The 15864-nt window shown below is 46.0% G+C and overlaps 1 protein-coding gene across 1 annotated transcript; it reads left to right on the forward strand.

The window, feature by feature from the left end:
• Positions 1 to 2923: 2923 nt before the first annotated feature.
• Positions 2924 to 14833, forward strand: IL4R (interleukin 4 receptor). The gene is made up of 10 exons (XM_010081248.1): positions 2924 to 3037; positions 4831 to 4972; positions 5824 to 5978; positions 7057 to 7211; positions 7797 to 7953; positions 9221 to 9320; positions 9938 to 10007; positions 10145 to 10221; positions 10323 to 10699; positions 14817 to 14833. Exons 1-10 carry the CDS (start codon positions 2968 to 2970, stop codon positions 14831 to 14833), a joined length of 1320 nt encoding a protein of 439 aa, XP_010079550.1. The 5' UTR covers positions 2924 to 2967.
• Positions 14834 to 15864: the final 1031 nt, after the last annotated feature.

Consider the following 15864-nt stretch of genomic DNA (forward strand, 5'->3'; position numbering starts at 1 on the left):
GCGCTTTTCCTTCCTCGAGGGTGTTTAACTTCTGAAATAATTTAAGACGAAACCGGCCCGGCTCCAGGAGCTGCCTTTCCGCTGGACGCCCCGCCTGGGGACCCCGCTACACTCCCCGGGAGGAGCCGCGTTGGCCGGGACCCGTGTCCGGGAGCAGGAGCTCGCCAGCCCGAGCCGCGGAGCTGACCCGGACCTCGGGTGCCAGACTTTAAAAGTTCTCAGCGTGTATGGATTCTGAGAGAACTTGAGACCAACTTCTGCTAAACTCTGTGATCCAGGGGTTCAGAAACACGGGATCAGAAGGGAGCTGTTCTGGCTGCTTTACTCTGGATGTTTTGTATTTTTGCCATTTTTTTTCAACATGTCTGAATTCATCAGTTTCCATAGTTTCTATCAGCTCTAAATTAGAAAATATCTGAAGTTATCTTGCTGCTTGCAGACTATGACTAGCAGTTTGACGACTTACGTGAAAGAACTGTATTCCTTATAGGCCCAAATGACATGTTGCTGTGCCCTTTGCTGACTTCTGTCGTCTCAGTAGGAAACTGTATTGGAATGCAGAAACCTCAACTCAAGACATAAAAAAAAGTGACTGGTTTCAAATCTTTTAAAGAGAACCCATCTGCTCATTTTGAGAGGCTCTTTTCATATTTACGAGGAGAGGTTTATCCAGATGTGCCCTGTCCTGTTCCAGAAATGCAGATATCATTTGCATCTTATTGTGTGACATGACATTAATGGTCAGTATCCCAAAGTACACGAATGAATTTGTAGAATGAAGATGACGTTGAAATATTAGTACAGTTATTCATTTAAAAAGAACTAGAAAAGAATGTCTTGCTCCTTTAAATTCCACCACTCTGAAGTTAAATTCCTTCTTCAGTGGTCATACAGTGATGCAGGAAACACTGTGATAGGCAAGCAATCATGTGGGTATTATGCCCTTTAAGATAAAAAATGAGACAAAGCATCCCCGTTAAAGAATCTGTGATCTAAGGACCTGGGCGAGGATTTGAGTTTCTGCTTACCCAGCGCTTTCTGCCGCAGTAGTCTCAGCAAGAAGAGGTGACATTAACACAGGGGTTGGATGGCAGAGAAGCATACGGGGATTGTTGGCTGTTCAGATAACACAGAGGCGGAACTACTGAATTCTGTCTTTTGGGCCTTCATTGACTAAAGTCACCATCCTTAGTTGTTGGAACTTGTCAGTATCTTTCAGTCTACCTTTCAGCTAAACCTCCTCCTTAACATAGTATACAGGACTCTCTCCTCAGCTTCCAAATTCTTGTGAAAACCCACTTTGTCTGAGACGCCCACGCTTTTCCCCGTACACATGCTTCGTGCAGTTCCCTCTGCCGGTCACATTGTGTGTCAGAGAGGAGGCATCACGAGGGATGTTCCTGCAGGTCTGCCATTTTGTATAGGCACTTAGGAAAAAAACTCGATTAAAAGCAGGAATAAAAAAAGATGGAAATTACTCCCTAACTTTTTCATTTTCAAGTTTAGGTACAAAATCAGTTGATGAAGTTTTGCTTTGCTGTATATGGCTTATCTCATTTTAGTCTGCAGTTACAGACAGTGTTTTAAACCAGAAAGTTTGCAGTTTCATTAGGGCTGTGGGTTAGCTTCATTTTCATCAACATGTGGAGATCTTTCCTCCTATGGGGGAGATATTTTTGCTCTGCTGTCTGCTGATTCATACGTGCTTATGTGATACAGGATTCTTTGCCAAAGTTTTGAGAGTTTCCTGGAACTCCAGTCATGCGACAGTATTACTTAACAGTGGACTGGAAAGCAAGCACTTCCTCTCTTGAGAATTCCTGGGAAAAGGAGGAAAAGAAGGAGGATTTTTTTCATGCTGGAGCAGTTTGCCTTTTTTTTTTTTTTTTCTCTGAGAAGCAGCAAAGGCACTCGTGTTCCTTTCAAAAAAGTTATTACTGTGCTCAGTCATGTTTTGTTGTTCCCAAAATGTGAAAAGCTCAGCTCTTGAGTAATAGTTTTATTGAGCATTTATGAGAAATTTGTCTTTCAAGTATGTCCTTTATCAGTGGAAGAGCAGTAGCTGCCTCAGAGAAGGTCACAAAAGAGTTTCCAGTCTAATCTTCCATTTTCTATTGCTACATTTCACAACAGTTTGATTTAAGTAGATATATTTATCAATAAAAGGGGTGGTGGTCTTTATTTAAAAAGTGATTTTCCTGTCCCTTACGCAACAGAGCAGGAGTCTGTCTGTTGCCTACCTTGTGTTTATTCTATTTGAGTATTTGACAATAAATATTCAGCTTGAGAATCTTCCTGGTTTTAGAGAGGAGCAATTTGAGGGGATGTGGCTTTGGCAGCATGCCTCTGAGGCTGAACACCCTTATATGTGTACAGTGCCTACTCGCATACTTACAAAAACTCGTTAATTTTTTCCTAAGCTAATCACTTAACAGGGATATACTGCAGTGAGTGGCTGATCTCTTGCCAGTTCCTTTTGTCTTGTGTGCTGGCGAAACTCAAATCTGTCAGAAACGTCAGAGGTTGTTCTGCTGCTGTAGTTGGAGCAGAACAAACACGTTTCAGTGGTATCTTCTATTCCAAAATGTAACAAAACTTCTGCAGAAAGTCCAACACCACTCTCCTGCTTACCCTTTTAATATCCCACATCCTAGCAGCTTTGTTTTTCTAGTAGCTAAGAGAGGAGGTCCACTGCCAACGCCAGTTTAGTGTCTTTGTAATTAGAACTTCGCAGGAAAGTCTTCTGGTTCATTGTATTATCCTCATTCCTCTATACTTCTCGTTGTTCCATGAGCAAGCTTTAGGGGAATCGGGCCCTGCAGGGGATCTGAATCCTGACAGCCAGCAGACAGGTGGGAAGAACTACACCCTAACCTGAACTGGGACACTGCTGTAAGCTTACAGTAATGTTTTGTGTTGGCAGAATTTCAGCAGAGCTTGTTGTACTGAACCTGCCCAGTGTCAGTGATGGCAAGGCTCCCAAGTGCTGCACCGCATCCCCTCTGGATCCTTTTCTTTTCATATACAACAAATGAAGGTACGTTTGTCAATGTTTTGAATTATTATACCAACTGTACAATGGTTTGAATGATTATACTATTTAAATTATATAAGTTTTGTTCAACAGCATTTTTCTGTGACTAGTAGGCAACACTATACTGTTAATTAACTAATATAAAATGTGTAACTTCAAATGTCAGAAATATCTGTATACTCAAATAAATTCTTTGATTGTTTTTCTTTTTATTGATCTTTTCCATATGGGCAAGTTTGATTTAAGTGGATATATTTATCAATAAAAGGTGTGGTCATCTTTATTAAAAAAGTTCTTTTCCTTTTCCATATGGGCAAGGAATTTGCAGGAAGGAGAAACTGAGGTTTGGAAAGTCGTCTCCCTGCTTCCTTATTATCTAATCTCTGCTGGACACCCCGCTGCAAACAGAGTGCTCAGCAGCAACCCCGGGACATCTCTGCAGAAACCCCAGAAGAGCAGAAAGCAATAATCTCTCATTTGCTTATTTTCGTAACTGCCGCTGTTGGCTACTTCATCTTGAATTTGCAATGTAAATGACAAGAATGGAGAGTTAGTAATGTGCTGGGCCGAGTAAACAAAATTGGCCCTTATATACTTGCTGTAGCAAACCTTCTAGCAGAATCCCTTAGGAAATTATCAGAAAAATATCTGTTAATAGGATTCTAGAAACCAGACAAAGCTATTCTAAATTTTTACGGGGAGTTGAGATGTGGAGCGGGAGAGAAGGATTTAGATCTGTACAACTTGTGTAAGAAAAGGGAGAGATTCTTAATATTTACTCATAACAGAGAAGTCAAACATCAAAGCAGGCAAAGAATTGTCTGGGATGATAAAAATATTAGCTATTTCTGACTGCTTCACTTGGAAATGGTCACATTCATTCCAATACCACGTTTGGCACTCTCAGTCCTGATAACAGCGTGACCTTACTGTCACGTAGCTGCTCCTCTGTTCCTTGTTTTACTCGTGGAGTTCATGGAAATAATGGAAAATGAGGCTGGTAGGCACACTAAGGACTGTGTATTCTGTATCCCTTTCCAGTTCTAACAGAGGTATTTTGACCGATGTTCTGTTTTCTTCTTAAATACTACCACTGCAAAGAGATTGTAAACACGGACATTGAGACTTCAGGCTTTTCTGTACCCTCTCAGTGCCTGCAGCAACGTGACTAAATCTCTCCAGGTCTCTGAACACTGTCATAACAATGAAAAGTAGAAGACAGAACAGGAAATACTGAGTGAAATTAGGAAAGGGTGTATACCAGAAGAAAGCCTGTGACAGGAGTTTCTTCCAGGCAACGGGGAACTGCTCTGGGGAGGCAGGGGACTGCATTTGGGAAGCTTGGAACCATTGTAGATAAAGTACGAGTACCTGCCTGTAGGCAGGGATCTTGGTCTGAATCTGTTAAATTATCTGCATTTTGGCTTTTGAACCTTTTGTATTGAACACGTAGGATGATGTTTTATAAGTAAACGTTGATGTGTTTTAGGTAGAGCTATCAGAATCAGATTTTCTATGCTTGGAAGACTGTGTTGGATGAGTTGTGCCTTTCTGTTTCAATATTACTGCTGCAGACCTCCTTCCTCTCTATGACCACAGACGTTGTCTCCAGAAAGATGGAGACATTTGATGACAGGCAACTCTTTCCATTTACGTAGAACACAAAAAATAACAGTGCTTTCAGCTATCTTATAGGGGGTTGGTAGCTCTATTCAGATGGAAAAGTTAATGTTTCTGCTTAGTCCGATTTATTTCTTTGATTTTCTTCCCTCTGATTGTGTGCTGCTTCTCCCTAGTTGTGGCTGCAGGACGTGTGCAGGAATTTGCATGCTTCACTGACTATGACAAAGAGCTGGTTTGTCACTGGAAGGTGTCTGCACAAACAAATTGCTCCAAAGAATTCCTGCTCTACTACAGGAAGGAATTTTTTTTCTTGCCGTAAGTGTTTAGTAAGATGTTACATTATCCTTGTCGGAACTTCATATATCCTGTCGCCATTATCAGCTTTGATTCCCTTCCGCTACTGTGGGTGTCTGGGACTAAGTGTAATCCAAGTTGTTCTTGCCAGGAGGAAAATGGGTTGGTGCCATTAAGAGCACGCTCTGTTCAGTGGTCTGTTCTTCTGCAGAGCTCTCTGCACTCTTAGTACAGAGGAGTGATCAAGTCCTACTTGTAGGCATGGTAGGGCTCTCATAAGTTTACCCAACCTTCATTTCATGTGGAATTTTACCTCCTTCAGGAGAAACCTTACCTGGTTTACCAGACTGTAGCCTGTGTGAAAGGTCCTCTCCCCTAGAGCCCCGGTGGTTATCTCTGCGTGCGGTCTAACTCCGTGTGCACGCACAGGATGTTTTCCCTGTTCTGCAGCAGGGCCGGTCATCATCTCCTACCAAGGAGGATGCATTTGGGCTCTCCTGTTCCTCTCCCCACAGACATCCCTGTAACCTCCCTTCATACACTGTAGTAACCTGTTCCTGTACTGGCAAGCTGTCGGTCAGCTCCTTCAGAGGCTGCAGTGTGGCGAAGAGTGTTAATTTTTCCTTTCGGGATCAGTCCTTAGCCTTTCTGTCAAGTTTTTCATTTGTGCGATACAGATACCCAAGGGGTGCTTGGGGAGGGCGGGTTGTTGGGAGTTTGGGGAGCTCAGTTTTGGTTTGGATTTGTTTGGGCTAAACGTTTCTAGGAACTGAGCTTGTTTGCGTTTGATTAGCTCTACACATTGGGAAGCTTGATTTCAAATAGTGTGCTACGCTTTCTAAACATCGCATCATTTTCTGCCTGTTTTTCAGAAATCACGTGTGTGTCCCTGAGAATGGAAAAGACAGCTTAAGGTGCACTTGCACAATACGTCCGGATTATTTTGTGTCAGGCCTCACATATATTCTAGCTCTACAGTTCAATGGGACTGAAATGTGGAATTACAGTGTTACACCAGCCCTGGTTGGTAAGAGACTGTTTACTTTGTCACCAGGACATCTGGTTCCAGGCTTTGCAATCATAGCTAACTCCTCATTCGTGTCACTGTCACGGCTTTTCCTTATCAGAGGTGAAAAGTGCCATGCTGGCTTAAATGCAAAATCCATTTGGCTTAAAAACCCAAATCTGGAGTATATTCTTAAGGAAAAAAGTGTAAGTAATGGCGCAAGCGGAGAGTGGTTCTTGCTCTAGCTGTACCCTCTCAGCTGCCAGCCATCAGCAGTTTAGGGGGCTTAGACATGTCCTTAGTGCCTTTTACTTGTGGCTGTAGAATTCAAGGACAAAGAGGAAGGTGCTACTTCCAGTTTCTAGAAGGACACCAGGCTGTCCCTACTGAAATTTCATACATTCCTGTCTCTGTCATACTCTGATTTTTCATGCTAGTTGAATCATCCGCCTGAACAGAGATTTTTACAGTAATTGCTGTTGGATTATAACAACCAGTGATAAGTCAATGACTCTGCTCTTTCGCAGGACAGAGCACGGATGTGGTTTATGTCTGTCCGTAGGCACCTAGTTTGTTTAGAACAGTGTGCTTGTTCTTAGCACTTGTCACCTCAGACCCTCAGAGAAATCACTCATGTACCTTAGGCTGGCATTCACCTGCATCGATGAGCTGCTGCTTATCAGAACACTTGATTGCCACTGCTGCTTATCAGTGGAATAAACAGGAGCCTGCATCAGTGTCTGAGAGAGAACCAGGACAACTTGGCTGCAGAGTTGTCGGGAGCTCTGTGCCTGCCCCGCAGCACAGCGTGCTATTGGGAGGGCACAGGCTCCTGCCGTTTTTCCAGGCTGAAAGCTGCATCCAGTGCATCAAAAGGTTGAACTTCCAGTTTGTTTAGCCAGCTTGAAGATTCAGTGCTTATTAATGAATGCTTTGCAGTTGCCCTGTTTTGGCTTCTATATCCGTGTGCTACAGCATAGGGAAAAGGGCTCATTGCATTGATGGCAGGGAGATTCTGGTGACTGTTTATCTCTCTGCTTCTCTCCATCAGTGTTTTCCCATTGCCATGTTCTCCTTAATAGTATTTTTTAACATACAGTTAAGCCAAGGGCCCCCAAAAATCTTGCCATTGGGAAAGCTGAGAATGGTAATTTCAACCTGAGCTGGGAGGACAGCTACTCTCCCCCATCTATGCTCTCTGGACAGCCGGTCATCTATGAAGTGAAGTACTGGAGGAAGCAGCACCCAACAGAGGTAAGAGACAGTGGGTTTCTTCATTTTCTGTCTCTCTGGAGCTTTCAGGTTTAAAAAGTCCTTTGAAAAGTCTTGAAACCATTTCATGAATAATGGTGTAAGGGCAAGTCCCACAATGTCCCTGATCACACACTTGCCACAGGTCACGTTGCCCCAGGGTGGTTCACCTGGGCTTCAAAGGATTGACACTCTTCCGACTGCTGCCCCAAAACAGTCTGCTGCTCGCAGGAGACAGGGCGGAGACTGAAAATACAGCACCTCTGTTCCCTGAACTTCACTTGCTCCTTAGATGTCGGGCAGCTGGAGGCTGTTCATGGTGCACGTGAGGTGCTTCGAACACCCTCCTGAACCATCGGCACTTCAGGGCTGGGCTGCGTCTGGTGGAGGAAGAACATGCCCAGTAGCATGGCACAAATACCACCCCCTCATGGCAACAAAGGCAGGATCCCACACAGACATTAGGTATATGGTCCTTCATTTGTGAAAGGTCGCTGAAACATGTAACGCTACTGTTATTTAACTGCTGTCGCTAACCCTTCACCTCCTAAAGAAAAATAAAAGGGAACTTTCTCACTTCCTTTCCAGGTTTCTGTAAAAGCGATTAACTACCAGGCAAATAGCTTTGAAATTACTGCAAGCTCCTTGAGGAGAGGCTATGATTACGTTGCGAGTGTCAGGTGTAATTATACAGACTACCCAGCCTACTGGAGTGAGTGGAGTGAAGGAGTTGAGTTTCACTATGGTAAGTGTTGCAACAAGTAGCAGCTTGATAAAAGGATGGTAGAGTTGTATAAACTGCATCATATATACCCCGCAGCTCTCCTCTCAGAGGAGAGAGTTTTGGAATCATCTTCATCGTTTTGAATGTATTGTGGATGCATCTGGAAAGCCTTCCAAAGAGACTAGATGTAAAAAGGCAACTCCTGAGGAGACGGAGGATGAGGAGACCAAGGGAAGTTGTATTGTTCAGCTGTGGTGGGTTAACCTTGGCTGGATGCCAGGTCCCACCAGGCCCCTCTGTCACTCCCCCTTCAGCAAAATAAAGGGGGAGAATAAGACAAAAAACTCGTGGGTCAAGATAAAAGCAATTTAATTAAAGCAAAGGCCAGGGCCGTGCACAGAAACAAAAGGTAAACAAAGATGTTATTCTCTGCTTCCCCTCAGTAAGTGATGCCCAGCCACTTCCCGACAGTGCGCCCCAGCCACTTCCCAGGAAAGTAGAGCTTCAGTCTGTGTAGCGGCTGCTCCTGGAGACAAACAGAGGAGTGAGTGCCCCCCTCCTCCTCCCTGGCCTGGGTTTTATGGCTGAGCTGAGGTCACGTGGTGTGGAACAGCCAATTGGGGTCAGCTGTCCCAGCTCCGCCCCCTCCCCAGCTGTGTTATAAACACCCTTTAGCTGCCAGTGCAGCACTCAGCACTGGGAGGGTGCTGTGGGGATATAGACCCGATACATCAGCCTTGGGGTAAAAAAGGCTGAAAGGGGATGTGTTTGTTGTCTAAATATTTCATGACTATTTCACTAGGGAAGGAGAAGAGGTATTTAAACTAAAGAACATTGATGTAATTGCAAGTGAGTATAAATGAACAAGAGATGTTTGGGCTGCAAATTAAGCAATACTTTAACCATCAGAGGGCTGAGGGTTTACAAAAATCTCTAAAGAGCAACAGAGAGGACAAGAAGCGTAGCTGCACTGTAATGGAGATGATAATGCTGTTTAGGGACTGTATGGCAGGTTTGTCCCCGAGAGCTGACAAGTGGCCTCCCCATGCCCGTTGGCTCTCCTGGCTGCTGGCACTCACCGTAACTCACTGCGGTACCTGCACTGGCCTTTCGGACATGCCACGTGCCATTGCCGCTGCTAGCTGTGTCTGTTTATCTGCTGGAGGCTTTGTTTTACATCCTCTAAAGAAGCAGTTTTTTAAGGTGCTAAAGAAGAGCAGTGAATTTGGTATTGCCAACACTTGCATTTATATGCACACACAGGTAAGGGTGTGTGTTTATTTAACAGGTTACCATGTGACAGCTGAGGACATTCTGCAGATGGTTGTGCCTGTATCCTGCATACTGATCATGGCAGTATCAGTGATTTGTTACTTCTGTTTTACCAAGTATGTATCTCACTGTTCACAGGTTTTATAGAGTAGCAGCTGCACAGATAGCAGTGTTGCTGTTAATTATCCAAATGCCTAGTAGTGCAGGAATCTAATGTTTTATTTTTCCTTAGCACCTTTATCTCGTTCTTTATAAGCAAGCATTTTATAAACACAAATCAGTTGTATTATGTAATTTTCTGAATAGATGAATATTCTCCATTAACAAGCCCATTCTAGTAAGATTAGAGCATCCAAAACAGGCTGCAGTTATGGGGCTTGTCAGTCTTGGACTCCAGTCTTTGCTGGAGTTCCAGCAGTGATGATTAAATATCTGTATTTCTTTTTAAATTTTTTTAGTGGTAATGTGAAAGTGGGATCCTATCTGTTTTGTACATCATTTCAAACATGATTAGAAGAACATGTGATTGTGGTTGTACAGAGCAGTCACGCGCCAAACGTATAAACATCTTTGCACTAGTTTAATGAAAAGCAGCACTGGGAGATGCACAGAACCAGCACTTCCTGTTGCTGCAATGCAGATGGCAAAGAGGGAGAGAAGAACAGAAGGGGAAGTGTACACCAATGAACCCGAAATGTAGTCAAAGCAAACAGTTCTAATTCTTCCCTTGCAGAGCGAAGAAGGAATGGTGGGATCAAATCCCAAATCCAGCAAAGAGCCATTTGGTCGTAAAAAATGTCAAGGTAACTTAAAGGCTTTGCAAAAAATACCTTTTCCTGATCACCAGAAGTAGAGTGTGTAATAAGTGCTATTGTTTGGCTTGTGCAGGGGATACTAAATACAATTTGCATGTGTCCTAAATCTAATTTATATCTTTTAGTTTTCAGTTTTGTGCTACATTGATGAAATTAAGTTCCCTTTCCATGACTTAAAGCAGAGTCATACGGAAAACCAAATGTAAGTAAGATAAAGGAAGAAAAATGCTTTGCTTTACAACATAAAACAGCTTCCTGTTACATAAACATTAACTGTCCTTTCCTTTTGACTTCCAAAAACAGAAGTTGCAAGAACTGTCTGGCTCAAAGTTTGTCAAGCCAAAACTTCAAGGGAAAACATAACATCAGAAATGCTGAGAAATCCTGCAGTTGCCGCAGCAAGTCTGGAGAGTGGTTTCCAGAAGGCAGCAGTGCAGTTTTAACCCCTGAGACAATTCTGGTTGAAGAGTCTATAGAAATCTGTGAATGTATAACAGACATTGAGGCTGAGAGCCAGGAAGAGACTAGTGACCAGATCAGCATGTTTGAGCCTTGTGAGAGCAGCGTCGGTGCTTTCAGAGAGCACACTGAACACAATGATGCCCTCGCTAGCATGTTTATTGAGCTCCTGGCAGATGAAAACAACATGCAAGACAGTAAAGACCTAGACATCATCACAGGTGAGCATAAAACCTTTGAGAAACTGGAGCCAGAAAATCCATCCCAGCGAAATCCAAAAGAAAGTGCAGCCCAGAGTCAGCAGCCATGTGGTATTTCTCATACAGTCTCCCTTTTCACCAAAGCCTCTCAAGATGGCTACAATTGTAGTACAGCCAGCAAGAACTCGGAACAATTGGAAGAATCCTTTGAATCTGGCTATCAGAGCTCCAGCATAAATTCTGCTTCTCTGGATACAAAAGATCTTCAGCATATGGTTCATCAAAGCTTTTTTCCCTGCAGTTCTGAAAGTCAGCATGACTTGTGTGTCCTGATCCAGGAATCTCCAAATAAACCATCCTTTGAGACCGAAAAAGACAGAATAAGCAACTCTGCCTACAAGAGTTTTGATACCCTCGTGTCTCCATCTATGGAGCTGTGTGGCTCTGCATATAAGAGCTTTGACACCCTTATCACTCTGTCCACGGAGCCCTGTGGTTCTGCCTACAAGAGCTGTGACACCCTTCTCTCTCCGTCTGTGGAGCCCTGTGGTTCTGCCTACAGGAGCGTTGATACTCTTGTGTTTGCATTCAGGGAGCCGAGTAGCTCTGCATATAAGAGCTTTGATACCCTGATGTCTCAGTCTCTGGCTGACAGCAGCCTGACTCTGTGTTCTGAAAACGTGTGCTCCTCACTGCCTTTGACACAGCTTTCAGAGACACCAGAATTTAGCTGCAGAGATCAAATTTATCAGCCCCCTGGTAATCAGACCTGTTATACCAGCTGCAGATCTCCCTGCACTGAGCTTGACTTTCAGAACGCCTCTTCAGAACCTACCGATTTTCCATCTTTCTCTACCCATGCAAATGACAGTGCTTCAGCTTTCCTACCAGAGGAGGAAACACATAAGCAAGTAAGACACCAATCTGTTCAAAAGAAAGCCTGTGTCATTCCTTGCCCCGTTCAACCTCAATCATCTGGTTATCAACCTTTTGATAATGCAGTTACAGGTCACAGCCCCTACTGTGACAGTGAGGTTATCTCTAGGTCAGTACATGAACCCTTCATTCATCTTTTATACAACAGCCTGAGAGAAGCACCTCCAGATACACCGATCTGTGACCCTGACCAGGGGACAGATGACTGCCTGCATTTGACTGTGCAGGGCTCCGACTGCTGCGCTGCCCGGGGTTCAGCCTCCAGTGAGGATGTCACACAGACCAGCGATGGCAGCCTTTGGATTGTCAACTCTAATGAGCTTCCTAGTGATGGCAAAGATGAAAATACCAGCAGAGACAAACAGCCGTTGCATTTGTCAGAGCTGAACTTCAACAGCAGAGAAAGAACTATAAAGGGGACAAAACCTGACAGCTTTAACGATGCTGGGAGAGAAATGCCAGCGAGCAGCAGCAACAGACTAAATATTGACGTTTGCTACAACACGCGCGACCACTTGAGAAAACTTGGGAATGCAGGGGAAAGTGAAGAGGTGATAAAGCGTGCGGTAGGCAGGGGGTGTGGCTCAGCAGCCAGTTTACCAGGAGAATCACTGGACAGCATTGGACTGAACTTAGAAAGAAAAACTGCAGAGCTCCTGGAGCTCCTGGTCTCAGACAAGTTGTCACCTCTTTTTGTGAGTAGCTGCTGTTCTCCTGATCCTCACAGCAGTCACAGTGAGGGCTCCAGACTGGCTCCTGCAGTTAAAAGAAGACCAGTAGAGCTATTGAGGGAAAACAACAGGAACAACGAGAAACAACTGAAATTTGTACAAGCCCTTGCGCAGGAGGACAACTGCTACATGAAGGTAGCCTAGCCACACTTGCCAAGGCTGAACCAAACCAGTCTTTGGAAATAAACTGTATGGCGAATCGAAACGTTGGTGTTCTTCCAGTCTTGCCTGCGGTAAGGCTGCTGCCGCTCAGGTGTGGGCTCAGCGGGCTGTAATGCTTGTGCCGGGCTGGCAGCCGCTGTGCGCTGCAGACCCTGAGAAGCAGGGGGGTTGACACCTCGCGATTGCAGCCACACCACTGTCGGGGCAAAGTCAGAGCTCAAGTTTCTCTGGCCCTGGTTGCTCTCTAAAGCAGGAGTTCCTGGTACGGCTCCTGCAGCTGTTCCCTGGCTCCGTGCTGCTTGGAAAGTGCACGAGGACGGTGTGGAAGGTGCTGCTGCGCCTGGAAGTGGGATGTAGGTGCAGGTCGAAGGGGAAGCAACTGCCTTGCACTGATGGCATCACACCACTTCTGTAATTTATTTATTGAGGGGGAGGAGGGCAGGAGGGAGGTCCTGTGTCCTAGCTCCGGCATGGGGTGTGTGTTTCTACACTTGCTCAATTAAGACCTGAAATAAAGATTACTGTCATCTGGGGTTAGGCAATGCTGTTATTAATGATTAGTTTCTTATTCTGTAGAAGCAAGCAGAGTTACTTCATACTTGTACAGCTGTAAATGGGATCGGACATTTCTGAGCAATGTTTTCCCAGAAGGTTTATCCAGTTTGTGCTCAGACTCCCTCAACTGAGGGAGCAATTTTTGGCCTCTTGTTCTTGTCCAGTCAGAGTGGGAATTATGCCTGCGGCTTTAAGGCAGAATACATTTCTTGTTGGATAGTTGTTCCAAAAGTTTTACTCACACGTCTGAACTTTTCTAGGGTATTATCATATATAGCATGCTGGCAGTGGCACAAAGTAGTTAGGAACCGTTAAGTAATTTTGTATGTATTAAAATATATATGTGTATTGTCATTATTTAGAAAACCCTATTTGCATTGCCATTCATAAGGAAGGAAACCGTACTGCTAAGCACAGAAACTGGTTTAATGTGTTTTGTAAGTGAGATTTTTGTACTGCAGATCTCGGAGGTATGCATTGATCTTGCAGTGGTAAAAAAGGGTGAGTGAGTCCTGGCAGGAGACTCGCAGTGAAGTGTCTGTGTTTCGTCGTGATAGTCAGTATTTGTAGAGGCAGCGGTTTGTAGCTCACTTTCGCTCAGGTGGTGGTTAGTGAAAGATCTTACTGCTTGTAGCAAGGTGCTGATGAACATGTTATTTATCTGTTTTTACTGAAAATACCAGGTTGAATGTTATTTTCACTCAGGTGAGGTTTAATTCTATTGGAAATCCTGTTTCTTTGCATGAGGGCAGTCACTGCCGGGGGTAACATCAGCACAAGCTGTGTGAAGCGGGAGGGCTGTGAGGCAGGTGGATGAAGAGGCTTTCCAGGACCCGTCACCCACCCCCGCACTGAAATGGGGGAGCAGGAGGATGCTCGGAGGCCGCGGTCCGCCGCATGAGTAAGCTGGCTCACTTCCCTAAATCCAAGCAAAGTCAAGTTGAAGCAAAAACCCACAGCTGGTTATTGCAGCTGCCCGCAATGGATTACTCACCGTTTACTGTCATGGCACTGGGCTGTTCGGGGTCGCAGGGACACCAGGGGTGCTTTCTGCCCCCACTGCTCCTGCACTCTCCCTTGTGTGCTTGTGAAATCCTCCTGGAAAGCTTGCGCCTGGCTGGAGCAGCCAGGAGGGGTCTGCTGGGGCCAGGGTTGGAAAGCTGTTCCCTGCAGCGCTTCTCTGCTGAGCCCCAGCTTCATCCTGCCTTTCCCGGGCTTGCTTTCCTTCTGCGTAGCGACGCCCTCCTGGCTGCTCGTTCCTGTTTATGGCTTTCTGCATGTGGGTATTCTTCCCCTTCTCTCCTTCAGTATTTCTCCAGTGAAATCGAACTAACTCTGCAGGAAGGGGAGCCCTATTCTGTGCCTGTGCTGGCCCAGGGCAGGCAATGGGGTGGGCTGGGGGTGGCCAGCGCAGCCCTGTCTGGCGGCAGGCACAGGGCGTGAGGGCAGCGGGAGCCCAGTTCGCGTTCTGGCCTCTGCTGCCTCTGCCTTCGCCGTCCGGAGCCATTGCCAGGCGGTAAACCACAGGTAGTTTCGAGCGATGGGCTTCTGTCCTGAGACGGAGATGGGCCCGGAGGGGGGGAGATCTGGCTCTGGGCTGGCTCCAGCAAGGTGTCCTGTCCTGAGCCCAGCTTACCCGCCGAGAGAGGAGCTTCGGTCCTGGGCTGGGACCCTCCAGCTGTGTCCTTCTAAGGGGACAGAGAATTACTGATGGTAGGCAGTGTGTTTTCAGTGTTTTTCCGTTTGTTTTGTAGGACTGCAGTGCAAGTAGAGGCTTGTGCTAAGTTCTCGCCTCGTTACAAAGCCGTCGATTACTTGCTGGCAGTTGCTCCACGTCTTTCCCACCTGGCTGCCTACCAGGAATTAGCAACCTGCCTCACCATGCGGAAAATGGGTTCCGGGGAACAGCAGGTGTATTCCCAGCTCGGGAGAAGCTGGATCCGACACACCGCTGCTCCCGGCAGGGAATGCCGCAGCCTTGCCTCCTGTCCTTTGAGCTGAGCTGCTCCTCGGGAACAGGCACCAGCGCAGAGCAGCCGCTGGCAAAGTCTCACCAGACACAAGGTTTGTCATTGCCTGTGGACAACGATCACCACAGAGACAAGGGTAAGACTAGTACGGAGCAGGAGCTTGAGGATGTGGGGTTGAGTTCTTGAGGGTAGAGACAAGTTAGGATGAGGGAGAGGTCAGATTTTTAAATAACTCTGCATCTTGCTTTGGGACTTTGCATTGTTCAAGCAGGGTGCAAGGATATCCAAGTGCTTATCCATCAGGAGCCACAAACTTTATCTAAGAAAACAGTTCTTTTAGGTGCTGCATTCTAGCAGTGACATGGCCAAAGGAACAAAGGGTGAGAGGACCAAATGAGGGGACTGTGACTTACAAAAACCCTGCTCCCTAGTCACAGGATGGTTTGGGTTGGAAGCGACCTTAAAGCCCACCCAGTGCCACCCCCTGCCATGGGCAGGGACACCTCCCACCAGCCCAGGTTGCTCAAAGCCTCATCCAGCCTGGCCTTGAACCCCTCCAGGGATGGGGCATCCACAGCTTCTCTGGGCAACCTGGGCCACTGCCTCACCCCCCGCACAGGAAAACATTTCTTCCCAATATCTCATCTCCATCTCCCTTCTTCCAGCTCAAACCTGTTTCCCCTCGTCCTATCCCTGCACCCCCTGATCCAGAGCCCCCCCAGCTCTCCTGCAGCCCCCTTTCAGCACTGGAAGGTGCTGGAAGGTCTCCCCGGAGCCTTCTCTTCTCCAGGCTGCACACCCCCAACTCTCTCAGCCTGTCCTCGCACGGGAG

This window comes from Pterocles gutturalis, unplaced genomic scaffold, assembly GCF_000699245.1.
Source record: "Pterocles gutturalis isolate BGI_N339 unplaced genomic scaffold, ASM69924v1 scaffold13729, whole genome shotgun sequence".
In the NCBI taxonomy this organism is placed as follows: domain Eukaryota; kingdom Metazoa; phylum Chordata; class Aves; order Pterocliformes; family Pteroclidae; genus Pterocles; species Pterocles gutturalis.

Bases quoted from the DNA above. Each gene is read 5' to 3' on its own strand.
- IL4R (XM_010081248.1), top strand. From the start codon at position 2,968: ATGGCAAGGCTCCCAAGTGCTGCACCGCATCCCCTCTGGATCCTTTTC. The intron at 9,321-9,937 runs GTATGTATCTCA...CTTCCCTTGCAG, and splicing joins TGTTACTTCTGTTTTACCAA to AGCGAAGAAGGAATGGTGGG. The intron at 10,222-10,322 runs GTAAGTAAGATA...TTCCAAAAACAG, and splicing joins AGTCATACGGAAAACCAAAT to AAGTTGCAAGAACTGTCTGG.